The sequence below is a fragment of the Lepidochelys olivacea genome (genome assembly GCF_965140295.1).
Source record: "Lepidochelys olivacea isolate rLepOli2 genome assembly, chromosome: 6".
Taxonomy (NCBI): Eukaryota; Metazoa; Chordata; order Testudines; family Cheloniidae; genus Lepidochelys; species Lepidochelys olivacea.
This window is the reverse complement of record NC_140416.1, coordinates 86,290,700-86,317,754: the sequence shown is the minus strand read 5'-3', so window position 1 is coordinate 86,317,754 and position 27,055 is coordinate 86,290,700. Positions and strand designations below refer to the sequence as shown.

General features: G+C 43.8%; 1 protein-coding gene across 1 annotated transcript in view; it reads right to left on the bottom strand.

Moving 5' to 3' along the window:
* The window catches only part of YLPM1 (YLP motif containing 1), a 59,645-nt gene extending 37,015 nt beyond the window's left edge, over positions 1–22,630 (bottom strand). Inside the window, exons 1-5 of the mRNA XM_084629937.1 lie at positions 21,571–22,630; positions 15,115–15,363; positions 13,311–13,505; positions 8,434–9,191; positions 1,569–4,220 (exon numbers count right to left, since the gene is read on the bottom strand). Coding sequence (XP_084486063.1) covers positions 1,569–4,220; positions 8,434–9,191; positions 13,311–13,505; positions 15,115–15,363; positions 21,571–22,584 — 4,868 coding nt within the window. The 5' untranslated portion in view covers positions 22,585–22,630. The remainder of the gene's footprint in view (positions 1–1,568; positions 4,221–8,433; positions 9,192–13,310; positions 13,506–15,114; positions 15,364–21,570) is intronic.
* Between the last annotated feature and the right edge of the window lie 4,425 nt (positions 22,631–27,055).

The window sequence follows — 27,055 nt, the reverse complement described above, 5'->3', positions numbered from 1 at the left end:
ACAAAATCTATGCAGGTCATTATGCAGAACAGTTCCTTTGGATAAAATTTTGCATCTGCTATTGTGTAGAAGGATTTATTGGTTTCTCTAATGTCTGCAGCATAGGACTACAGGAATTCCTTGCTCAGCAGTCACGTTAAAGCTACTGGACAACAGGTGGTTACAGAGATCATCAGCACTCTGATTCCATGGTTGGATAAAATTCTCCAATATAATGTTTTGGAAACTTGCTGAGGTCATGAATCTCCAAGGGCAGACCAGCACAGTCAATTTGTCTGCCTGGTGAGAGACAGAACCGCAGCTCCTCTCTGGAGGAGGAGATTATCTGACCAGGAAGTTGCTGACCAGGATTATGTTACCTATGTCTACACTACAACCTAGACTAAAGATCAGGTCTAGTATGCATGTGAGGACAGAAACGCGTAATAAACTGAATATAAAATCTTGGTCCTAGGTGCTGGAGATATTATTCACATGGATACTTAAATCTCCTCACTCAAAGAGTCATGGAGACTCCCCTACAAGGCTGGTTAATAAACCTGTTAGGTCCAATAAGAAGCCAAGGTCGTGAGGCAGTCTACAAACCAGTAGTATTGCCTTGCTGACTCTCAGATTAAATGACCCATTTGACAGATTTAATTTTGGGGGTCACCTGTACATTCTTGCAGATCTGATAACTTAATATTATCCAGTATGCTTGCTCCTCAACACAAACTGAATATGGCAAAAGAAGTTCCTCATCTTTCCCCAAACACCTTCCTCTTCCTTTTCCACTGACGTTGTAAAAACCATAGCCTCCCAGTCACTCAGCCTTATTAGTTGTGTGTGATTTTCCACGCATCTTCCCTCTTCACATATTGGTAAATTCCTGCTGCAATTTCCTGTATGTTATCTAAAATAATATGATCTTTCCTCTGTTCTTATGAACAAAATCCTTATACACGCACTGGTTCTTTTTCATTTTGACTACTCTAACCTCCTCCTCTCTGCCCTTGCTAATTTCCGTATCACTTACCTCCAGCGTTTTCAGAATGCAACAGCTAAAGTCATCTTCAGGCACTCATTGGCTTCCTCTTAACTTTTATATCAAGTCAAAATTTTTTGTCCTCATTTTTACAGATCTTCACAACCCTGCTTCTGCCTACACCCTAGGTATTTGCAATGTTCTCATCCTCTCATATGGGTTCAGTTAAAATACAGTAATAATTGAAATGGACTAAAGGAAAATTAAGATAGTAATATCTTGGGATTTGCACAGAATAAGAAATCCAAATGCTTCAAGCCAAACATTCATCACATCTGGGGGTGAGGAAGGAAATTATTGCCCTCCACACAGTACTGTACAATTGAATGAGTTTAAAAGATCAGCTGGCCTAGGGGCAGCCCCTTGAAGCATCATGTATTGGCAACTGCAAGAGGCATAAGGACAGAACAGATGCAATAATTGTCTAAACTGATAAAGCAAAACCTATGACCCTACCTGACAGTATTTAATACAATTCTATGGATTACTTCAGATAAATTAGCAACTTTTTTCCCAAAAGAAATTACAAGATTAGCCAACTCACCGAAGCATTTTCAGCTCCTGGGCAGCCTTCAGGATTATTTCATGCTGCCTTTGACTAAGGACCATTACCCCTCCAAGTGACTGTTCAGGGTCCAGGTTTGGCTCTGCTCCCAGCATGTCAGATGAACGTGGTGGTGGAAGGGGTGGATCAAGCTGATCCCCCAAAGGTCGTAGTCTGTCTGCTTCATCAGGATACCATCTATCTGACAACCGTTCCCTCTCCCAGTCAGTCCTTTCAGGAAGGTAATCTCGCTTCTCCCTTGACGTATCATGCCTCTCTGGATACTCTCGGATCCTCAACTCTCCCCTGTCTCGGAGGTCTCTGTCATAGAGATCCCTATCTCTTTCCTCCCTCCACCGGTCCTCATGGTACCTGTCCAGAGGTGGAAGTGGCGGCAAAGGTGGAAGAGGAGGAATGTCCAGGTCATGACTCGGTGTATCTCTGTCATCCAGAGGTCTCAAATAATCTCTGTCCCATTCTCTATCTAATTCTCGATCATAAACATCCAAGGGTCTTCCAATCCTGTCCAGATCTCTATCCAGCTCCCTCTCCCTTGGCCTTTCCCAATCATCCCACCAAGTGTCTCGTCTGTCAAGATCAGAAGACAAAGGAGGGAGAGGAGGAAGAGGTGATAGTGGAGGCAATGAAAGACGGAGTGGTAACCTGTCATCTCTATCATATGGATCCACATGATCATCCTGAATATCTGTGTCATGCTCTCTCCAATATCGATCTCTTTCCCAATCATCCAATTGTTCGCGCTCTAAAGGATGGGAATCTCGTCTATCTAATGAAGGTTCCTCTTGCATTCTCTCCTCTTCGTGACTCCAGGGAGCCCTGGTTGGTTCCTCTCGATGATACAGAGATAATTTCTCAGAGTTGTCTCCTAGGCGGATTGGTTTATCAATACTGCCTGTTTCAGGCCTGCCCATTTCCCTCTCCCGGCTACCTGATCGCCTGACAGAACCCCTCTCCCGACTTCCTGCCCGCCTGCCAGGACCCCTCTCCCAGCTTTCAGCCCGTATGATAGGACCCCTCTCTCGGCTTCCAGCCCGCATGACGGGGCCCCTCTCCCAGCTTCCTGACTGCCCCCTATCCCTGCTGTCTGCCCAGCCAGCTGGTTCCTTGTCTCGGCCAGACAACCCTCTCTCCCGGCTGCCTGACCGCCCAACTGGCCCCATCTCCCAGCTGCCTGACTGCCCATCTGGCAATTTCTCCCTGCTACCTGACCGCCTATCCAGCTGCTCCTCCCGGTTGCTCACTCTCTGGATCATCCCCCGGCCTCGGGTGGCTGCCTGTCTGGGCAATCCTCTGCCCCTGTTTGTTAGCCCCCTGCCTCGGCCGTCATCCAGCCTGCCCTGCCCCCTGCCTCGGCCGTCGTCCAGCCTGCCCTGCCCCCTGCCTCGGCCGTCGTCCAGCCTGCCCTGCCCCCTGCCTCGGCCGTCGTCCAGCCTGCCCTGCCCCCTGCCTCGGCCGTCGTCCAGCCTGCCCTGCCCCCTGCCTCGGCCGTCGTCCAGCCTGCCCTGCCCTCTGCCTCGGCCGTCGTCCAGCCTGCCCTGCCCTCTGCCTCGGCCGTCGTCCAGCCTGCCCTGCCCTCTGCCTCGGCCGTCGTCCAGCCTGCCCTGCCCTCTGCCTCGGCCGTCGTCCAGCCTGCCCTGACCCCTGCCTCGGCCGTCGTCCAGCCTGCCCTGTCCTCTGCCTCGGCCGTCGTCCAGCCTGCCCTGACCCCTGCCTCGGCCGTCGTCCAGCCTGCCCTGACCCCTGCCTCGGCCGTCGTCCAGCCTGCCCTGACCCCTGCCTCGGCCGTCGTCCAGCCTGCCCTGACCCCTGCCTCGGCCGTCGTCCAGCCTGCCCTGACCCCTGCCTCTGCTTACTAGTCCATTGCCTCCGTTATCTTCTGGCTGAACCAGACCTATACCCTGATTATTTTCTGATCCAGGTAGTCCTTTACCCTGGCTATTTTCTGAAAGGGGCAATTTACTATCTGTAGATTTCAAGTCTTTATTTCCTGTTACAGGGGATGGAGGTAAGGCTGCTGTTCCTCCTGTTCTCGGAGGAATAGTAGACTGCACAGTTACAGGTGTACTGGGAAGTGGTGTTGGTTTTTGATTCTGAATGGATGGAGGTTGAGTAGTTTGTTTTGTCTCTTCTAATTGCTGCGCAGGATCCTGAGAACTCCAAGTCCACTTTTTAGGCCGAGGAATAATTTTTTTGACTTTAGCTTTGGGTGGCTCCTGCTGAGCTTTTGTCAGGTCCTCAGCTGGCTGAACTGGACCAGAATTCTTTGCATCTGTATCAAAGGCAATTGGCGTAGACTGAGTTCTATTTGCCAACTCCTGGTTAACAGCCACATCAGCAAAAGCGTCTCTGTTTTCTGTTCGGGACTCTGCTTGAGATTGCTGTTGAGGTTTGGGCCCCCTCCACTGTGACCCGCTTGGTCGGGAACTGTGCATCTGTGATGTACTTGGGGAAGTATAAAACTGTGCTGCTGGCCCCCGGGGGACAGTCCCCCATTTGCTTGAAGACTGTCCATCTGAATTCTGACCTTCAAATCTCGGCCTCGGCCCTTCCAAGTGCTGGCCTTCAAAACGAGGTCCTCTCTGTCTTGGCCCTTCAAATCTGTCAAAGCCTCTTCCCCGAAGTCCATCAAACCTACATGTAAAACAAGAGACATATTCAAATGAACAAATTAAGTGAGAATTCTCTAGAAGATATTTTCACTTTATAAAACCACTTTCATGCAAACATCTCTGTGTGCCTCATATGCAAACCCCATTAAATCAGTACAGAGACATGGAAAAATGCACTTCAATTTCACACTGCACAACGGAGAGTGACATAAGTCACTTGCAGACTCAGCAACCTCTAGGAAATAATGTTAGATGAGCCACAAAATAATCAGTGTCATGCCCCACTGTTGCATCAATATGTGACATTATGTCTCTGTGCTGGCTCACATCTGGGGCATCATTCATAGACACGTAATGGAAAAAAACATCCTGCTTATGTGAGAGCAGCAGCAGCATTTGAACCACTCTATACAGATAGTAGTGGGTGAAAGTGTAAATTTCAGCCATGAAGACTAGTTCCGGGAGAAACGTTGACTTAAAATCTTAACTGGAAATCAAGTATGTTATTTTAACATGTCTTGTGTTTAAAGCTCCAGACTGGTGCTCAGAAGATCTAGATTCTGTCTCCAGCTCTGTCCAGATTCACTGTGTGACCTTGGGAAAGTCACAATTCTTCTGTCTCTTGCTACTCCAACAGCAAAATAGTGGTATTTCCCTACCACACGAGGGTGTGGGCAAAGATAAATAATGTATGTGTAATGATCAGATACTATGGTGCTGCGTACTACATAGAAAAGTCTATAAATAAAATATAAATAGATAAATAAAATCTAGATATAGAATTTAAAATATTATTAAACAGTACGTGGAGCAAGCTTATGATGTTACCCTGGTCTGGACAGCTTTATGTGTTTTCTATTTGTACAACTGTATTTTATTCACATTTAGTTCACCTACAACTACCGTGGCCCAAAATGTGGGGAACTGGATAACAAATACAGCATGAAGTGAAAGGATTCATGCAATAGGAGCTAAAGAGGCATATCTGGTCAAAAATCCACTTTTTAATTAAATGCCCAAATACTGATTCACATAACAGAGCAGATAAAATCAAAGCATTTTACACAGGAAACCTTAAAAGGAAATGAAAGTCACATTACTCAGATGTTTGTAACTTACAATGTTGAATCTTGAACCAATGCAAAAAAGCAAAAAGAAACAAGGCAGTTGAAGACTACAAGAACAATCAATTACTGGATCTTGTTTCTCAAAAAATAGCAGGGTTGGAAACAATTGCTTGTTAGCATTGAGGAAACACACACTATGGGAAAGGCAACTTTTCAGTATTATAAATGATTGATCTATCACTCTAGAAGTTTGAAATATCAGCTGCTAACAATCACTTTGGATGTGAAATGGGAGGTGATGGGAAATGATTGCACACAGAATGATATTACTGTGAAGTCTACATATCCTGCAAGGACTAGAAATAGTTTGCTGGAAGAAGCAACAACATTTTCAGAATTGTAAACCTTCCAAATATAGATTCATGACCAGTGATCAGAAAGAACAGATTTCAATTGCTGCAGATTTGATACCTCTTAAAGTGTGAATAAGCCATTCCTAAAATGAGCTCTTAGGCCAAACTACACAGATCAGCTACATAATGTACCTTTAAAAATAAATCTTATTTTTTAAACAAGTCTAATTGTTCATTGACTCAAGAGGTCATCTGTCAAAAAAAAAAACCCTGAAAAATTAATTTTTCCCCTTCCCAAAAGACACAGGAAACAAAATATAAATGTATGAACATTGTGGTATAATACAAACCAACAATAATCAAGAAATTCAAAGCTAAGGCCAACACTCAGTGCTCTCACATCCTTTTTAAAACATTGGAGCTAAGTAACACCAAACATAAGAACGGCCATACTGGGTCAGACCAAAGGTCCATCTAGCCCAGGGGTGGGCAAACTATGGCCCGTGGGCCAGATCCCTGCCCTAAGCCCCCTGCCTGTACCTTGCACCTCTCCTGCACCCAGCCCCCCCAACTCCCTGTCCTAAGCCCCTGCCTGCACCTCACACCCCTCCTGCACCCCAACTCCCTGCTCTGAGCCCCCTACTGCACTGTGCACCCCAACTCCCTGCCCTGAGCCCCGTCATACCCTGTACTCCAATCCCCTGCCCTGAGCTCCCTCCTGCATTCTGCACCTCTCCTGCACCCCAACCTCCTTCCCTGAGCCCCCTCATGCACTCCGCACCCCTCCTCTGCCCCAATCCCTTGCCCTGAGCCCATTTCTGCACACCGCACCCCCACCCATGCTCCCTCCCACACCCCAACCCCCTGCCCCAGCCCTGCATACAATTTCCCCACCCAGATGTGGCCCTCGGCCCAAAAAGTTTGCCCGCCCCGATCTAGCCACGTATCCTGTCTTCCAACAGTGGCCAATGCCATGTGCCCCAGAGGGAATGAACAGAATAGATAATCATCAAGTGATCCATCCTGTTGTCCATTCCCAGCCTCTGCCACAGAGGCTTGGGACACCATCCCTGTCCATCCTGGCCAATAGCCATTGATGGACCTATCCTCCATTAATTTACCTAGTTCTTTTTTGAACGCTGTTATAGTCTTGGTCAAAGAGTTCCACAGGTTGATCAAGCGTTGTGTAAAGAAATACTTCCTTTTACTTGTTTTAAACCTACTGCCTATTCATTTCATTTGGTGACCACTAGTTCTTGTGTTATGAGGAATAAATAACACTTCCTTATTTACTTTCTCCACACCAGTCATGATGTTATAGACCGCTATCATATCGCCCCTTGGTCGTCTCTTTTCCAAGCTGAAAAGCTAGCACCATTCTTTTAAGGGCTTGTACACACTAGCGCTCACTTTGTTATAACTTAAGTCACCCATGGGTGAGAAAAAGCCACACCCCTAAGTGACGTTAGTTACACCAACCTAAGTACCAGTGCAGACAGGCACTTCTCCCCTCCAACGTAACTATGGCCGCTTGGGGAGGTGGAGTAATTATGTTGGAGGGAGAGCTCTCCCCCGTCAGCATAGAGCATCTGCACTAGCAGCGCTATATAGGTGCAGCTACATTGGTATAGCTGCATCACTGCAGCGATTCTAGTGCAAACGAGCCTTAAGAAACCTACAGTCAGTAAGTGTGCTGGAACCCTGAGGTGAAAAGAGCAAAGAATGAAAGAGCCTTTTCATACCAATATTGTGAGGCAAAGTAGCAGCTCTGAGTTTCCCTGGCATCTCTTCGGCACACCCTTCATCAGAAAATGTAGCTGGGGTTTAGGATTCAAGCTACTTTATTTCTTGATTTTACAACAGCATCTAATTTGTTGGTAGTTAGGTATTAGATGCTCCAAGTCTATAATAGTTGGATACTTGCCTGAATTCCTTTCACAATGCGTAAGTTAAAGTACTACCTAGGGAAAAGAGCACGTATTGTGATTGCGCCTACAGATAACTTTAAACATTTTTGAAATAGATGTTTCCAAACTGTCCTCCAAGACAGAGGATCGGCGTAGCACTTGCTAGGGGGTTATGGTGAGATAGTTTGTCATATCGCACTGGCTTTTCTCTAGGTTTCCAGATAACTTGCATTAAAAGAAATTAAAAATACAGGAAATATTTTTCTGCCTCTTTTCCATATGAGCAATTGTTGTAGTTGTAAAAGGGACGCTATGTGCTTCAGAATGGAGATGTGTGGGTACACAGGACAATCTCGCTAGAAAGATGTGACCTATCCTAGATAATGCCCAAGTCTCTGACTTTGCTTTCACTAAGGGTATGTCCTACACTATGGGCACTATAGCGGCACAGTCGCCACGTAGACACTTGCTATACCAATAGAAGGGGTTTTCTCATCCACATAGGTAATCCATTTCCCTAATAAGCAGTAGCTAGGTCTACAGAAAAAAATTTATATCAACATAGCCACATCTATACTGGGGGCTAGGTCCACTTAACTACAGTGATCGGGGGGTTGAATTTTTCACACCCCTCAGTGTCAATCTAAATTTTAAGTGTAGACCAACCAGGCATAAGATAAACACAGTGAACAGTGCACATAATTGATTTTCAAAAACCCACGAAACAAAACCCACTATGCTGCACCCACAATTTCCCCTGGAGAGAGATGACAAAAAATGAAGCACATGTGACAGATTTTCCTCACACTGTTTAATGCACAACTGGCACTATAGGTACTTTGGTGATGACAGCAGTAAAAGAATCTGTATAGATGAGGATGTGTATAAACTAAAGGAAAAAGACCTACCTAGGACCTCTTGGTCCTTCGAAGTATGTGCCTCTGGGTGGGTCTGGAAGCAATCCACCTGATCTCACTGGTTTATCTTGAACGCTGGAGGTGGGGGGTACATAGGTTGAAGATATTGGAGTAGAGGTTTTCAGTTCTCCAGATGCTGGTTCAGAAGAGACAGAAACAAATGGTACAGCTTGCTTATCCAGATGAACTTGACAGTTTCCTTGGTCTGAAGAGTCACCAGATGTAGTTATTTCAGAATGACAAGGTAAAGTTGCAGATGAGCCAAGTAGTTTAAATACAAAAGAATCAGGAATAGGAAGAAGAGCTGGCCTGGTTGTCTTAGCGGACTGGAAAACCTGAAGACTGGACGTTGGGGGTTCAGATGAGTTAGACAACTGAGGATCAGAAGACAGAGGTGGGGGAACCTGCGGAGGGGTGGCTGAAGGCAAAGATGGAGGCATAACAGGCATGCCTCCTTGAGAGGTTTGAGAGCATGGAACAAAAGGAGGTGGCAATGCAACATTCCCAGTGTATTGATTCTTCATGTTTCGAAGTGAGTTCACTTTCTCCTGCAGATGGGACTGAGTAGCTTTCATCTGTCCCTGCCATGTTTTCCACTGTTTCTCATACTCCTGAAGCTGATCTTTGTGAGGATAGGTCTGAAGTTGATCCTGCCATCCTTGGAATTCACGCTCCCACTCTTTGTGAAGTTGTTGAAACTGTTTCTGCTGCGTCTCATAATGCTGCAGCTGCATATCCACTGACATTGTCTGCAAGAAAGAGAGATACAAATGCTGCAGAATACATTTTTAGTTCCTTCTGAAGCAACATGCTTGAATATCACCCTCTGCCCAATCTTCAGCTTAAATAGAAGCTTGAGAGAAGAGTTACATAGAAACAGAAGCAAACGTATCCTGCCTGGTATATCTCCAACCTATACATTTTAGTAATAGATAAGGGCAAACACTTCCATACAAAAAACCCACATCACTCTAGGTGGGAGGACCGGGGAGTGGGGAGAGTATAATTAGCAACAGATTACTTCTGCATACAACCAAACTATTTGGGGCTATTAATAGAATATCCTCCATCCCTACTGAATCACAAATCAATCCACAAATATTCTAATATATGTAGCAAGCAGCCTTGTTTCCCAAGCTCTTCAATTTGTTTCTCCAAGCACATAGCAATTCAATTTAAATGCACTTTCCTTCACATTCGAGAGCACCACCTGGAACACTAAACCAGGTATACGTTGAGTAAACTGTAGTAGTCCTCCAAGTTTGGGCTTATCAAACTTGTTTATCTAACAAAACAAACTAAGAGAACAATCTCTCATTACGCTTGTAATAATCTACAGCTAGTTAACCTACAGCTTAATGGGACAAAATTGGGGGGCCCAGATAATCTTCATCCAAGAATATTAAAGGAATTGGCACCCGAAATTGCAAGCCCATTAGCAAGAATTTTTAATGAATTTGTAAACTCAGGGGTTGTACCGTATGATTGGAGAATTGCTATTTTTAAGAAAGGGAAAAAAAGTGACCCGGGTAACTATAGGTCTGTTAGTTTGACATCTGTAGTATGCAAGGTCTTGGAAAAAATTTTGAAGGAGAAGGTAGTTAAGGACATTGAGGTCAATGGTAAATGGGACAAAATACAACATGGTTTTACAAAAGGTAGATCGTGCCAAACCAACCTGATCTCCTTCTTTGAGAAGGTAACAGATTTTTTAGACAAAGGAAACGCAGTGGATCTAATTTACCTAGATTTCAGTACGGCATTTGATACGGTGCCACATGGGGAATTATTAGTTAAATTGGAAAAGATGGGGATCAATATGAAAATTGAAAGGTGGATAAGGAATTGGTTAAAGGGGAGACTACAATGGATCCTACTGAAAGGTAGGTACTGAACTGTCAGGCTGGGGGGAGGTTACCAGTGGAGTTCCTCAAGGATCGGTTTTGGACCAATCTTATTTAATCTTTTTATTACTGATCTCGGCACAAAAAGTGGGAGTGTGCTAATAAAGTTTGCGGATGATACAAAGCTGGGAGGTATTGCCAATTTAGAGAAGGACTGGGATATCATACAGGAGGATCTGGATGACCTTGTAAACTGGAGTAATAGTAATAGGATGAAATTTAATAGTGAGAAGTGTAAGGTCATGCATTTAGGGATTAATAACAAGAATTTTAGTTATAAGCTGGGGATGCATCAATTAGAAGTAACGGAGGAGGAGAAGGACCTTGGAGTATTGGTTGATCATAGGATGACTATGAGCTGCAAATGGAATGTGGCTGTGAAAAAAGCTAATGAGGTCTTGGGATGCATCAGGAGAAGTATTTCCAGTAGGGATAAGGAGGTTTTAGTACCGTTATACAATGCACTGGTGAGACCTCACCTGGAATACTGTGTGCAATTCTGGTCTCCCATGTTTAAGAAGGATGAATTCAAACTGGAACAGGTACAGAGAAGGGCTACTAGGATGATCCAATGAATGGAAAACTTGTCTTATGAAAGGAGACTCAAGGAGCTTGTCTTGTTTAGCCTAACTAAAAGAAGGTTGAGGGGAGATATGATTGCTCTCTATAAATATATCAGAGGGATAAATACCGGAGAGGGAGAGGAATTATTTAAGCTCAGTACCAATGTGGACACAAAAACAAATGGATATAAACTGGCCACCAGGAAGTTTAGACTTGAAATTAGACGAAGGTTTCTAACCATCAGAGGAGTGAAGTTTTGGAATAGCATTCCAAGGGAAGCAGTGGGGGCAAAAGAACTATCTGGCTTTAAGATTAAACTCGATAAGTTTATGGAGGAGATGGTATGATGGGATAACATGGTTTTGGTAATTAAATATTCATGGTAAATAGGCCTAATAGCCTGTGATGGGATGTTAGATGGGGTGGGATCTGAGTTACCCAGGAAAGAATTTTCTGTAGTATCTTGCTGGTGAATCTTGCCCATATGCTCAGGGTTTAGCTGATCGCCATATTTGGGGTCGGGAAGGAATTTTCCTCCAGGGCAGATTGGAAGAGGCCCTGGAGGTTTTTTGCCTTCCTCTGTAGCATGGGACATGGGTCACTTGCTGGAGGATTCTCTGCTCCTTGAAGTCTTTAAACCATGATTTGAGGACTTCAATAGCTCAGATATAGGTGAGAGGTTTTTCGCAGTAGTGGGTGGGTGAAATTCTGTAGCCTGCATTGTGCAGGAGGTCAGACTAGATGATCATAATGGTCCCTTCTGACCTTAGTATCTATGAATCTATGAATAAACCTACAACAGTCACTAATTATTCAATATATTTTATCTGTACCCACATCTGTATCTGAATTCCTGTGGCCAAACTGCAAGTCTCCTTTACCCTGCCTTGTAAAATCATGAAAATGTACTACACTAGGAACCACATGTAGATTATTTTACCTGTCTCCTTCACCAAGATTTCCTTGGGACTACTGTCTCCAATATACTTTTCCTTTATCTAATGACTTTCAGATCCTTGAGTGCTAGGAGGGGCAAATACCCACACAATACATATTATTCATTGAGAGTCACACTGTTGCAACATAAAATGAAAAAGTATTAAAACAGTATATTTTGTATAAAATATGAATCAATAAGGGTTCACTAAGAGCTGTGCAAGAAAAAATGTGACGGCCTAATTATCATCTTTTCTCTCTCCCCTTTCATTGTGGTAATGACCAGAGAATCCAATCAGGATTGGGACTCCATGTTTTTTACAGCAGCTACAATCAAACAAAAAATCTCACTCACTCACACAAAGAAACAGTGTGGTTACTGGACAGAGCACTGGACTGGGAATTAGGAGATCAGGATTCTGTTCCCAGCTCTCTCATAAACCTACTATGTGACCTTGAGTGAGTTACTTTCCCTCTCAGTGCCTGTTTCACTTCTTACTCTTTGTCTGGTCTGTCTTGTCTATTTAGAATGTAAATTCTTTCAAGCAAAGAGTATCTCTCACCACATGTACATACCACTCCTATCACAATGGGGGTTCAATCTTAGCTGGAGTCTCTAAGTGCTACTATAATAATTTGGAGTTTTTTAAGGGCAAATACCGCCCCTCTTGCAAAGAAACTGGGAAGGCATAGGCTCTCCCCTAAACCCCAACAATCCCATGATCTACTTAATTACCCAACACCATCCTACTGACCCCAGCTAGCAATAATCTTATACTCTGAGATTATTGCTTAAACAACAAGAACTCTGAAGCATGAAGATTTACAACAATTAGTTTTATCTGAATTGGCTATTCTGATAGATGTCTAATCTATTTTTAATCTTACTAATCTATTAATATCAATAATATCCTTTGGCAGTGAGTTCCATTATTAGTTATACTTTACCTAAATATTTCATTCATTTTGGCTTTTACATTGTCTTTTTGAATATCCTCTTTTTCTTGTATTGGAGGACACAGTAAATAAGGGCACCCAACCAGCTCTTTCTGTTCCTGCCATTTTAAGTAACCTTTTCTTTTCTAAACTAAGCCGTCCTACTGTAAAATTTTCAAAGACACTTAGGTCCCATTTTCAAAACTAACAGGCTCTTAGGAGCCTACAGTGCTCCTTAGACGATTTTGAGAATTGTATCCCATGTCAATAAATAGTCTTTTTAATTATGCCTCATATGAAACTGCTCCCATCAACATCTCTAAATATTCTTGTTACTCTTCAACTGAGACTGGAAAGTAACTTCTCAGGGAAGGGGGAAGCTAAGTCTTTGCCCATGAACAACGATTAATGAGAGAGCAAGGCAAACAAGTCAGCCAGAAGAAATTATTATACTACATACTTCTTATCAGACCATGAGTGTTACATCATCCAAGAGGTATACCAAATCCCAGTTTCTCAATGACTAACCTGTGGGGGTGGTGGCTGTTGTATAATCTGCTGATACTTCTGTAGGATCTGTTGCAGTTGGGCATGCTTCTGCATTATTCTCTGATACTGAAAGCCAACTCGATGGTGTGGATGCTGCTGCCACTGAGCTGCTGCCACCTGCAACTGCTGCAATCTCAAATCTTCCTCAGAGTCCTCAGGAGGTTCAATATTCAGCTAAAGATAAATATAATTATTATAACTAAGGGAAAGCTCATTCAAGCACAACACCTAAACAAGCTTACTTTTGGGTAAGCAATGGTGTCCCTAGCCTCTGTTTGTCAGAGGGTGGAGATGGATGGCAGGAGAGACTAGGTCATTACCCGTTAGGTTCACTCCCTCTGGGGCACCTGGCATTGGCCACTGTCAGTAGACAGGATATTGGGCTGGATGGACCTTTGTCTGACCCAGTATGGCCACTCTTATGTTCTTAAGCATAACCAAATTCACAGAAGTTTCATGGCAGTTAATAATTCTGTGACCCTGAATTTTGGTGTTCTGACTTTCTATGACACTATCAGAATAGATGATTTTGTTTATCTTCTTCAATAAGGGGAATAGTTCAAGCCAAAAATCAGATTTGAGAGAATTTGCCTGCATATTCTAAGTAAAAACCATCACTATGCAAATGGGCAGAAAGGTTTTTGGGCAAAACTTCTTGGTTATTAGGCACAGACTATGACCCTATTCTTTAACAAAGGAATCATTATCTTTCAAGGTCTGGAGTGGAAGGCAAAATCACCACTCTCCTTTCCAGCACTTAACGGGAAAGTAATATGCATCTCAGCTAAAAATTGGAATGATTAATTAAATCAAAATCCAAACTATGCCAAAATTCTGGTGTGTTTGGATTTAGTATTCTGGTTCAGGCCTGAGCTATTAAGTTCAGATGCATGTCTTGGTGATAGAGGCATTAGATTGAATGTGGGGTACTAGCTCAGGCACATCTCTAATCCTGACTGCAAGATGTATACATGCAGCTGCAAAGGGGAAAGGTACTAATACCTTCCGATTCAGCAAGTAGGATGAGCAAATCATACAGAGGGATACAAGTAAAAATCTTGAACGCTAACAAGGAAAAGTCATTCAGGGATTTCAGGTTAAGGAACTAGGGAGCATGAGATTAGCTAATTGGGACTACAGTAATTCATTCATTTCCCTTATCCTCTTTTCTTTAAAATAATTCACTTTTTCTGAGATGTCATCTGACCTACTGGCATTAGAGACAAATACGGTTCATAATCTCTGAACACTATTCACTTCACCATGGCAGGGAGCATGGGTCCCAAATGCAGAAGTCTTTCAAATCTGTAGGAGAAGGACTCTGTAAATGCAAAGGGACCCTACGCATCACCTAACAAAACTGAGGAAGCAGCTTGTCCCTGAAAAAGATTTTACTAGTTCCAAACCTGCCAGACCAGGGAGATGTGTACCCAGACCTGTCTTTCCCAACTGTAAAGTCTATTAATTGGGAGGCAATATGGCCTAGTGAATAGATCACTAGACTTGGACTCAAGAGGTTTGGGGTCTATTGGACTCAAGAGATGTGTGTCTGGCCTGCTGGATGATCCCAGGTACCTTACTTGCCTTCTGTACTTCAATTTCCCCACATGTAAAATGGGGATAATGATACTGACCTTCTTTGCAAAATGCTTTGAGATCTACTGATGAAAAGCACTATCTAAAGTCTAGGTATTATTATTCAGACCCAGGCAGGAGGAAAACTTTTTTTTTTTTTTTTTTTGAACGAATGTCCCATAAGGAATAGCATCTTTGCATAGCGTACCTTAGGTTCAGTAGATGAGACAGGAGGCTCCTCTTTTTTGGAAGCTGGTATGAGGGGCTCGTTAAGTAAAGGCGGGTCAGACTGCTGATTAGGAGCAGTCACTTTCCCTTCTTCTTGCTGTATTCTCTGCTCAGGTGCATCCTTCACTATTATTCCTGGACCCTTCGGTTGCTGCTGTCCCTGTGCATGTGCTTTTGCCCTCTGCTGCAGACTTAGCAAGTGTTGCTGGTACCAGTACTGTTGCTGTTCCTATAATATACAAAAAGTTTGTGAGAATTACAGTAGCAACCAGGTTTAATAGACAAAAACAGATAAAGATAACCCACCAAGATAATCACTGAAATCTGGCAGAGAAAACAGTCTCCAGAGAAGTTTTTATGCCTGTTTCATTGTAATAACTCACTTCTCTACCATCATTACAGAGAAGCAATAGGTCAAAACCCCTTATCAGGTTTCAGGCACGACTGTCCTAGGTGCTATACAGACATGAAGGAAGATGCAGTTCCTATCCCAAAGAACTTAAAACCGAAGAAGGCAAAAAACAGAAAGGAGAGGAAGGTGTTCAACATATGAGCTAAGGGATTGGAGTGAATGGACTTGTTAATTCCATTTCATTATTTTATTAACAACTTGGTATATGTATTTATTATGGAGCTCAGATGGGGTAGGATAATGGAAAAGTTGGATGAGGAGAATTGATCGGAGCCATGGAACCGGGTAAAAGGAAAGGGGGCTGAAGGACACTGAAGGAAGAAATGCACAGAGGAAAGAAAGGGAAGGGATAAATGGAGACGACTATGGATAGCGGGAAGAGTGAGGATGGCAGCAAAGAAACTGTGATGAAGAGATGTGGAAGGAGACTGGGACAAACAACCAATCAGACAGAACACAGTATCTTGAGTTCAGATTATAAAAAGCTGTCGTCTAACCTCACTGGCATCTGGGAGCTGCAAGGTAACCAGATGGTGATGCCAGAAATAAGACAAGACCAGCTACGGAGATAGTCAAACTCCTAGCATTAAGTCCTCATCTTTAAATATGTTCAAAGTACAGGTGCTTTATAGCTGAAAGGCCTGTTCTTTGGAACATGGTTCCACAAGGTCTGATGGCATATTCTGACATTTAGACTTTCTCTGAAGAATTTCCTCTGCTGTAGAATTTCCCAAGATATTCACTTTCTCCATGTGTGTCACACATAGACAAATGGATATATATTATCCATTATAAATCCCCTTTTCTAGGTTTTGTAATCAAGTAGCATTCATCTCCTCCAGGTTGAAATAATGACAAGGAATAGCTCAGCTCTCAAATGTTTTTATACGTTTTCAAAATAGTAGGTAGCTCAATAAAATATACTTCATCAGGATTTTCACTGCCCAGCCCAAATATCAAGGATAAAATTGGAAGAAACTTCCTAGTGATTATGGTTCTATAATCTGCTCACACACTAAAAACTCAATGAAATGCCATGAGCTCAGATTTAAAATAAGATACAAAAGGAACTAAATTCTAACTTTATAAATTCAGAATACTGAATGTTTACTAAAAATGTATACTGAAGTCCCATTCATCAAGAGAATTTATATAGCTTTTATAAGAACTCTAGCAAAATACAGGGGACAGAGATTGGTATTTTATAGCCATAATGTGAGGATATGGAAAAGCTTATCCTAAAGCTCACGGAATGGTGCGGAATATGAATACACAAGCTCAACTAGCAATTTCCTCTCTTTTGAGAATCTGTGACTGTCCCACATCTTTCATACTCTTCCTGTTCATCTTTTCTACCCACACACTGGCAAGAAGAGCCACTTCTGAAAAACCAGCATGGGAACAGCAGAGAAGCTAACAGGAACAACAGTTTATTTTTAAATGCAGGTATAAATTCAGCATTGGTGAATGGTGCCCGATGAGATTCCTTAAGACTAAAGTTTCCAATTCATCTTCAAAATAGGTATAAAATAAGCATGTGCAGTGCAAACTTCCTCTACCCATATATCTTATGCCTGAATTAAAAGGGCCTATTTCTAGTAGTGAGGTGTGAAATGGACGAATTTAAAGAGCAGATCTATGCAGAAAATCACTTCTCTAAAATGATATTTTGGGGACTATATGTCTATGATAGGAGATGGTATCATTCTAGATTCTGCCATTGACCTCTGCCAATATCCTGCAAATCAGGATTCAGATCAGGATATGACATAGAGAAGCTCTCATGGCTATGGGTGGAGGACAAACATCCATACTTACAGCATGGGATCTCTCAGCAGCCTTCAACTCCATGTTGTGTTAGGAGTTGCTTTTGCATTCAAGACCTAGCAGAGGCATGCAGAACAGCACTAAGCTGGATTTAAACATTCCTTTCAAAGACATGTCACATAACATGATTTTATACAATAGTGATGGCTGTGACATAGATAAATAAAAGATGACAGTCATGATAGACAACTGCTCTTCTGCCCTGAAAGTCTAGTCATTTGTGAAATCATCCTCTCTCCTCTCCTTCTCAATATATAGATTAATCTCTAGGAGAGGTCATACGACATAGGCTCCAATACCACCAATATGACGACACTCAGCTGTAAATCTCCTTCACAGCACATGAAGCGAGAACCACTTTATGTCCCAGCATCTGACGGAGGACTTGTCTACACTACCGCGTGGGGTCGACGTAAGATACACAACTTCAGCTACGTACTTAGATCTACTTACTGCAGTAAGTCGACAGCTGACACTCTCCCATCGACTCCGCTTGCGCTTCTGTTCTGGTGGAATACCGGAGTCGATGGGAGAGCGCTCAGCAGTCGATTTATTGTGTCTATACTAGACGTGATAAATTGACCCCTGCTGGATCGATCACTGCCCGCCAATCCAGCGGGTAGCATAGACAAGCCCTGAAAAAAGTGAATGGATGAAAAACAGATGTCTAAAGCTCAGACTGAGCAAAACAGAGGAAATACTGGTGAAGGATACATTTCAGAGAGATGGTGGGAACTTAAGTCCTCATCTTTGACTGAGGGCTTCTACTCTCCCAGTGTCAAGGTGGTAACTATTCTTGGAGTCCTACTGCAATCACTGATACTCCTATACACAAGGAATGCAACAACAACAAGGAGCTTCTTCTTCCATCCTTGACTAACCAATGGTTTATACCAGTGATACTGAGACCTCAAGTCGTTCAGGAGCCAAATTAGCTACCAACAGTACCCAAAAGAGCTACAGTAGTGTGAATTAATTGTTTCATTTACTATAATGCTATTCATATTTAAAGAGTATGACAGAGAAAATATTAATTTATACATAAATATATATTATTTTCACAGCAAAGTTCACAGTGCAAGTTGATAACTTAATTTGGTTAATAACATAGTAAAAGTATCCCTGATTGGTTAATTAACAACTCACAGTGTTTTAATATAACATGTTGCAAAGAGTCCCAGGAGAAACATTAGAGAGCTGCAGTCTGAGTATCATTGGTTTACACCTGTTCCTCTCAGGAAGGATCTCACCACAGTGAAATAGATATCATCACCTTCTGGTTAGATTAAATTACCACAACACAACTTCTATCAAATGCCCAATTGTGAAGGTCACACAGAAGCTCCACCTGGTATAACATACAGCAGCCTCAGCCTAACTCAAACAAAGAAAACCAAAGAAGTGCATCATGTCAACATACCATTTGTTCCACTAACTCTCCATTTAGTTCTGTATCCATTTCAAGGACCTAGTCCTCAGTTTTCAAACCTTTAATGGCACACCAGGACAGCAAGACTCTATGCAAGCAGTGTGACTGCCAGAGTCCAGGGTGAAAAACTTGGGGGTCTTGGTCACCACAAAAATATCAGGATGAATCTGAGAGCCTTTACTGCATAATGCAAGACCCATCTATTTATGCAGCAAGTCCTTCCTCAGGATGATAAAAAAAAAAAAACAACATCTGGTGATGCTCATGGAAGAAAACAACAGAGATGATAAGCAAGGAAAAGGAAAACAATACAGCAGTCCAGAACACAGGGCTGTGAAGCTTAGGTATCCTTCATAGGAAAATATACATAATCTTTGTTTAATTTTCAACAGAATATGCACCCAGATACCAAAGTGAATGGCATGCTATAAATAAATTTTGGTAGATACTTCACTTATTAAAGCTATGTCTACACTAGAGAGCTTACAGTGGCACAGCTGTACCGATGCAGTTGCGCCGCTGTAAGCTCTCTTGTGTAGCCTCTCTATGCTGACAGGAGAGAGCTCGCCCGTCATCATAATGAAACCACCCCCAACGAGCCGCGGTAACTGGTAACTATGTCAGTGGCAGAAGCTCTCCCGGCGACTTATGTGAGTATAACTTATGTCGCTCAGGGGAGTGTTTTTTCACATCCCTGAAAGATATAAATTATACTAACATAAATGGTAGTGCAGACATTGCCTAAGTCAGGGGTTGTCAAATTGGCAGTTGGGATCCCTCAGGGGGTCACGAGGTTATTACAAGGCGAGGAGGGGTTGCGAGCTGTCAGCCTCCACCCCAAACCCCGCTTTGCCTCTAGCATTTATAATGGTTTTAAATATATAAAAAAGTGTTTTTCATTTATAAGGGGGGTGGGGGGATCACACTCAGAGGCTTGTTATGTGAAAGGGATCACCAGTACAAAAGTTTGAGAACCACTGGCCTAAGTGTTTCTGGAAAGATATACCTTGCCATAAGGACACACAGGAACCTTATTTTCACTGTGCTGCAAAATGTGTCACATGGCATGGGACTCTAAACCAAAATCACACACAGAGATCTGTCAATGTTACACAGTGGAAGACAAATAATATAACAAAGAATTACAAATGACAAATTGCAATTTCTTGCATAATCTACTGAATATGTGGGGGGAGAGGGGAAAGCAGCATTCTGTTTGGCTATGGACACTGTTACTACAGGAGATAATCAGAAAATTATCTTCTGCCTAAACTAGATTGTCATTAATTAAAAAAGAGAAAGATTCCATAACTCTTCTTCCGCAGATCAGTAGAAGTTATACTATTTCAATGTTCAATCTTTACGACCCTTTAGGTACCACTTTCTTTTTAAATTAACATTTAATTTTGTATTGTATCAAATTCAGTAAACTACAATAATGCAAAGTTAGGGCAAAATAATCAGAAAATGCAAAAGGTAGCAGTGTATATTCAGTCACAACTCTGCTCCCCTAAGTATGCATTGCAATAATTCATTAATTATGACTATGTTCTTTCAGATGTATGTGTGGTTGTCAAAATAATTATTGTATTGTATTATTTTAAAAATAGTATAGCATAATGAAATTACAGACGCTATCATAATGGATAGCAACAAAGCGAGGGGGGAGCATGTTAACATTTAATATTCAACCTCCTAAAATCTAGCACTTTTGAGTGCTCAGTTATTGAACGAGAATACTGAATCTACATCTAATTTACTATTTTGTTTTGAGGGGAGGGAGGTTAAAGAAAAAATGAATACAAGAGGAGTCCCCATTTCTACAGAAGTAAAAAACCAGCTAGTGCCTATCAATAACATTATAAAAGTGTCCACCTACGACATAAGTGTTTTTAACAGTAAAAAGTATATTTTTCACTCCCACCAAATTCAAAAACTTTTGAAAAGACTTTTCCCTCATAAAAGTTCACTTTTAGGAAGAGATCAAGCATGAACACATTTAGGCCAAAGTCTAACTATTTCTGAAAACTGAACAAACAGGCATCTAGGGTCTATAATGGAAATACTTTTGTAACCTTAACTATTCCAGGTATGGCCAGTTTGCACTGTTATAGGATTTGTGTTCATAAACAACTGAAAAATATTACTGTAAGAGAAAAATCAAAACAAGAAACTATGCAACACAAAACCAGGTGGCAATCCTATAAAATACCGGTGGACTGCTGCATTGGTATGGAGGGCCCAATGAAGTCAATAGGGATCCGTGCAGTTCATCTGCACAACGTACTTTGCACGATCGGGGCCCTAAAAATCTGAAAAATCCACTAAGGGGATAAAGTTCAGTCAAGGCTGAAACATCCCATTGTGCTTGGGAACTGCTGGCTCTTGAAAACCAACTACTACAGGATACAAAATGACAGGTTTCAGAGTAGCAGCCGTGTTAGTCTGTATTCACAAAAAGAAAAGGAGTTCTTGTTAGTCTCTAAGGTGCCATAAGTACTCCTTTTCTTTTTGAGGATACAAAATGTACATTCAACTGGAGTTTATGGAATTTTAGTCTCATCTGTACCATTCCTGGCTTTTGTGAGCTGAAGCCAAAAATTTTGTTTTATTTAAACAAATTCGTTTATTGTTTCTCTATTTTATGTCTTTAGTTGACCATCTTTACAACCCACACTACATCTGTAAATGATCAGTTCCCATCACTACCTTTTCCAAACTGGAGCCACGCTTGGCACCAAAGCACAGGTTGGACACTTTGTTCTTACCTGGGGGGTCATAGTGGAAGGGTCTGGCTGTGGGGTGCTGTGCTGGTCAGAACTGTCACTGGTGTCCTTAGCAGCACTCTGCACTGCCTCTTGCTGAGCAGGAGTGGAAGGGGGCAAGGATGACTGGGATGCAGCAAAGTGAGATTTAGACTGAGAAAGGGATGGTGTCAAACTAGACTGTGCTGGTTGGGAAAGGGATGATTGGGAAGGGGACAAGTAAGATTGAGAATGTGTCTGATAGGATTGGGAGGAGGGTAAATAGGACTGAGGGGCAGTTGGTGGAGGGGGCTCTAAATAGGACGGTGGTGGTGGCTGGGAGAGCTGAGAATGGGACAAATAAGACTGGGGCGGAGGGGACTGGGAAGGGGGTGGCTGGGCTGGGGGAATATAGGCTTCAGACTGGGCTGGGGGGATATAGGCCTGCGAAGGGGGTGGATAGGCCTGCTCAGGCGGCGGGGGCGACTGTGGCGGAGAGGACAGCTCCATGTCCATGGGCACTGGGGAAGAAGGCAGGTGCTCCCAGTCGCTGTGGGGCTGAGACGGCTGGAGGGTTTCATGCTCTCGGGGCAGGGGGGGCGCCGGGGGCTTGCAGACCTGGGGGTCCCGGGGTGGGGGCGGCGGGGGCGGCTCGCGGTGCTTGAATTGCTTCTGGTAGCTGCGGACGGGGGGAGGCACTGGCGGCGGCGGCCAGTCGGTGAAGGAGCCGGGGAGAGGCGGAGGGGGCAGGCCCGGGGGCGGCGGCCCGGGCGGGGGACCCCCCAGAAGTACCGACTGCATCTGCTTCTGGTGCATTTGCTGCAGCTGCTGCAGCTGGGCCAGGTGCTGCTCCTGCAGGCTCAGGAAGCCCGAGGCGCCGGGCGCGGGGGCCACACCTGGGCCCGGGGGCGGGTAGTTCGGCGGCGGGACGGAGGGGGGCATCACGGGCGGGGGGACGGGTAGCGGCGGGGGCGGTATCGAGGTGGGGGGCGGCGGGTAGTGCCCCGCCGCACCGTACAGGCCCCAGGCCGGATACATGGCGGGGCCGGGTCTGAGGCGGCGGCCGAAGCGGAGATCGGAGCTTCCACAGGCCGCGGCGACTGGCGACAGCAGCAGCGCGTGCGACGCACAGTGCCTGCGTAGCGAGGCTCGTTGGACCTCCGGGACAGAAGAGTGCCGTGCAGGAAGTTAGAGTGCCCCCAGCCTGGACCATAGAGAGGGGCTCGCTGAAGTTAGAGCGCCACCCACCGATCAGCCCGGGCTATAAGGTGGCCGGGCACCGGCGGAACAACACGGACAATAGAGAGGTGAACTAACTGGGACTAGAGTGTCGCTGAAACCCTGATCTCTTCTTCCCTCATGTCGGCTTGGACAAAAGAGAGGGGCAAAGAGGAGCTAGAGCGCCGCTCAGAGGCAGGCTGTCGGCCTCCATCTTGTTGGGCGGGGGGGCGGAGGAACAACAGACTGGAGGCCACCGCCTTGGCGCCTTCTGGGTCCTGTCGCGGGCAAGGTTTCCACCCTTCCTCTCAGCTGCTCTCTCCCATGCGGGGGTTCCGGGGGCTGGTTCCCCGCAACGTGCCCGCCCGTCCCTGCGTTTATCGCTGCCCTCGGGGCGCCCTAACTACACCTTCCATGGGAGACGGGTCTCCAGTCTGGTGAAGCTCCGTGCCTGGGAGGTCAGCCTGGGAGGCGAGCTGAGAACCATAGACAAAGCCTTGAACCCTTAATTCCATCACTATGGGGACAGCATTCAGATTACAGTGCTTGTGGTTTCTTAGCAGCCACGAACTGTTAGCTTGAGTTTCACAACAGTTTAGCAATCACAACTCCACTGCCTGAGGGCTTGGCTTCACTGAAAGTTAACCTGAATTATAACTCAAGTGTTGCAGGGGCACCATTTCAGATTTTTTGGTGGGAGGAGGCAACTTTACCCATGATTCCCGGGGCTACGTGGGCATATGAAAACTAGTTTTTTGCAGATAATAAGTTACAAATTATTATCTGGCAGGAGCATTGTATCTAATTCCTATAGAAAGAACGAAAAATAAATATTAGACCTACTCAACTCTAATACTAACATGTTCTGACATCTTGTGTCAAGTCACTTAAGGGACACTGGTTAGGTTTAAAATTTTAATATATATTCTTACTTCGTTATTAACTCTTGAATACAACAACTGAAACAATTGTAGAAAAATCCAGATTACTTTCTATCACTCTTTTGCAGTTCACCACGCTTGGAAAAGATCATTTAATTTTTTAAAACATCCTACTAGGGCAAGGCCCTGTGAGTTTATACCTGCCTGGGCTCTAGGGGTGTTACCCCACTACAAATAATAAACTTGAAACTGACCTTAGACAGGAGTGAAACTGACACTTCCAAGTCCTTTCACAATATTGCCAACCACAAATGTTCACAAATCATGACTCAGACTGCCCAAAAATCATGAGATTATGTAAAAATAATAGATTTGGTGTTCTTTTTATTTGCCTTCTGCTTTTTGAGCCTTTTGAGTGCACCTGGGTCACATTTTGAAGCTTTCTCCACAGCCACAAGGGTTAGAAACTTCGTTTTTCTTTAAGAATGATGCCTGAAATCGCCACATATCCACTTGACTCCAGGAGCTGGGGCTTTAAGGGAAATAATTATTATGAGACTCATAACAAAATAATGGGAATTGGCAACAGTACTTTCACTTCTGTTAAAGGTGAGTTACTTTCCAGAAAGCTCTTAAACACAACATTGGCAACAGTGATGTAGTTGCAGTTCTGACAGGAGAATATTCAAAACCAAACCCCAAGAAAATTCCACATTTTAAAGTTGAGAAAAACGTTGAGACTTGCAAGGTATATCAGGACCACTGCAGGCAGGAAAGGAAAATAAATAGGCACAGGTGCTCTGGGCAGCTCTTCCTCTTGAAAGAAAGTTGTAGGGTCAAATTTTCTAGTCCTTAATCATGTAAAACTTCTATTGCCATCAGCATCTCCACTCATAGATACTAATGTGCTCAATAACTATACACTTCATACTTAAACATCTGAGCCATCTTTTCCAAGGCTACTCATTTTATACGAATTGGCTGAGAGACTACATTTTCTGGCATAGTCTGAACAGTTCTGAGCATACAATGGTGCCCAGTGAATAATACAAATCATGACAATAATTGTTAACTTTATGGACTCTGTAGATTCAGTTTTGTTCTTTGTTCTGGAATTGGCTTGGGTACAGCTGAAACCCTAAGGGCTTGGCTACACTTACATTTTATAGCGCTATAACTTGCTGGCTCACCCCCCTGAGCGCAGCAAGTCTGAATGCTTTAAAGCGCTAGTATAGGTGGATTACCAGGAGCACTGGGAGAACTCTCTCCTAGCACTCACGTGCAACCACACTCGCACTTCAACGTGCTGCCGCGTGAGCGCTTTGAAATTTCCAGTGTAGCCATGCCCTAAGAATTTGAGGGAGAAACACATTTGATACTCGTACAACACTTTCTCATTCCTTCCTTTTTTCAAACTCAGAACAAAAAATGACAAAATAAAATGGTTTTCAGTTAAAATGTAAAATTGCACAGCGGGCATTATTCTACAACCCAGCCTGGGGCAGAACCTGCCATCCCTGAGGAGGGGTTAAGCAATCACCTCTCAGCTGACCCTCATTCTCTTTTTTTCTTCATCCTTCCTGATCTCTCTGCTGCTTTCCATGCTGTCAACCAGGATCCTTTCCAATTGCCTGGGACCATTTGCTGGAGTCTCAGAGAACTGGCCTTCTTGGTGTTTTCCCCATCTATCAGAGTCCTCTTTTTTTGCAGCATACAGCAGAGAGATAGGCTGGTCCAGTGGAATGGGAGCTACCCTGAGAAACTAGGGATCTACTTCTCCATGGACTTCCTGTATGACCTCAGGCCAGTACATTAGAGACAGAGTTTAAAGCTTTTTAGGCACCCAAAGATTCAGCTCGGCATCTAGTGCAGTTTACAAAGCAGCTAGTGCTTTTGAAAATCCCACTAGGTGCCTAAATACCTTTGAAAATCTGGCCTTTAGTCTCTCTGTACATCAGTGCTCCATCGGTACAATGGGTATAAAATAACAGCACTGCTCTACCTCACCGAGGGGCTGTGAGGAGAACTAGGTTAGACATTGTGAGGAGCGGGAATGTGGCACGATCAGGGTAGGAGGTAGGGAAGAGGTGGGGCTGGGGTGGAGTGGGGATTTGGGGAAGGAGTTTGAATGGGAGTGGGGCAGGGGTGGGGCCGCATGGAAGGGGTGGAGTGAGGGAGGGGCTGGGGACAGAGTGGAGCGGAGAGCACCCAGGGGAAAGCAGGGAAGTCAGCGTCTATGCCCCATAGATATGTGGGCAGCTGTGCCCACATATCTATTCAGGGGACACCATCACAGGGCCTAATAACATCAGCCACACTATCAGAGGCTCGTTCACCTGCACATCCACCAATGTGATATATGCCATCATGTGCCAGCAATGCCCCTCTGCCATGTACATTGGTCAAACTGGACAGTCTCTACGTAAAAGAATAAATGGACACAAATCAGATGTCAAGAATTATAACATTCATAAACCAGTCGGAGAACACTTCAATCTCTCTGGTCACGCGATTACAGACATGAAAGTTGTGATATTACAACAAAAAAACTTCAAATCCAGACTCCAGCGAGAAACTGTTGAATTGGAATTAATTTGCAAATTGGATACAATTAACTTAGGCTTGAATAGAGACTGGGAGTGGCTAAGTCATTATGCAAGGTAACCTATTTCCCCTTGTTTTTTCCTAAACCCCCCCCCCAGACATTCTTGTTAAACCCTGGATTTGTGCTGGAAATGGCCCACCTTGATTATCATACACATTGTAAGGAGAGTGGTCACTTTAGATAAGCTATGACCAGCAGGAGAGTGGGTTTGTGTGTGTGGGGGTGTGTGTGAGAAAACCTGGATTTGTGCTGGAAATGGCCCAACTTGATTATCATACACATTGTAAGGAGAGTGATCACTTTAGATAAGCTATTAGCAGCAGGAGAGTGGGGTGGGACGAGGTATTTTTTCATGCTTTGTGTGTATATAAAAAGATCTTCTACACTTTCCACAGTATGCATCTGATGAAGTGAGCTGTAGCTCACGAAAGCTTATGCTCAAATAAATTGGTTAGTCTCTAAGGTGCCACAAGTACTCCTTTTCTTTTTGCGGATCCAGACTAACACGGCTGTTACTCTGAAATAGGTCAATGGAAGAATGCTTCCTTTGACCTAGCTACCACTGTTTGGGGAGGTGGAGTTCCTACAGTTACAAAAAAAACCTTCAGTCACTGCAGGCTATACCTATGCATCGAGTTATAGTGCCATAGATATGCTGTTATAGTCCCCGTAGTGTAGACGTGACCTCAGTGCCACATACAAGTGAATGTAGCACCAGTGTGAATAGGGCAGCTACAGCATTATTGTGCCACGTTGCCATTTTCACTCAAGCTAGGTTATCTTGAGAAAAGTAAGTCTGCAGTGT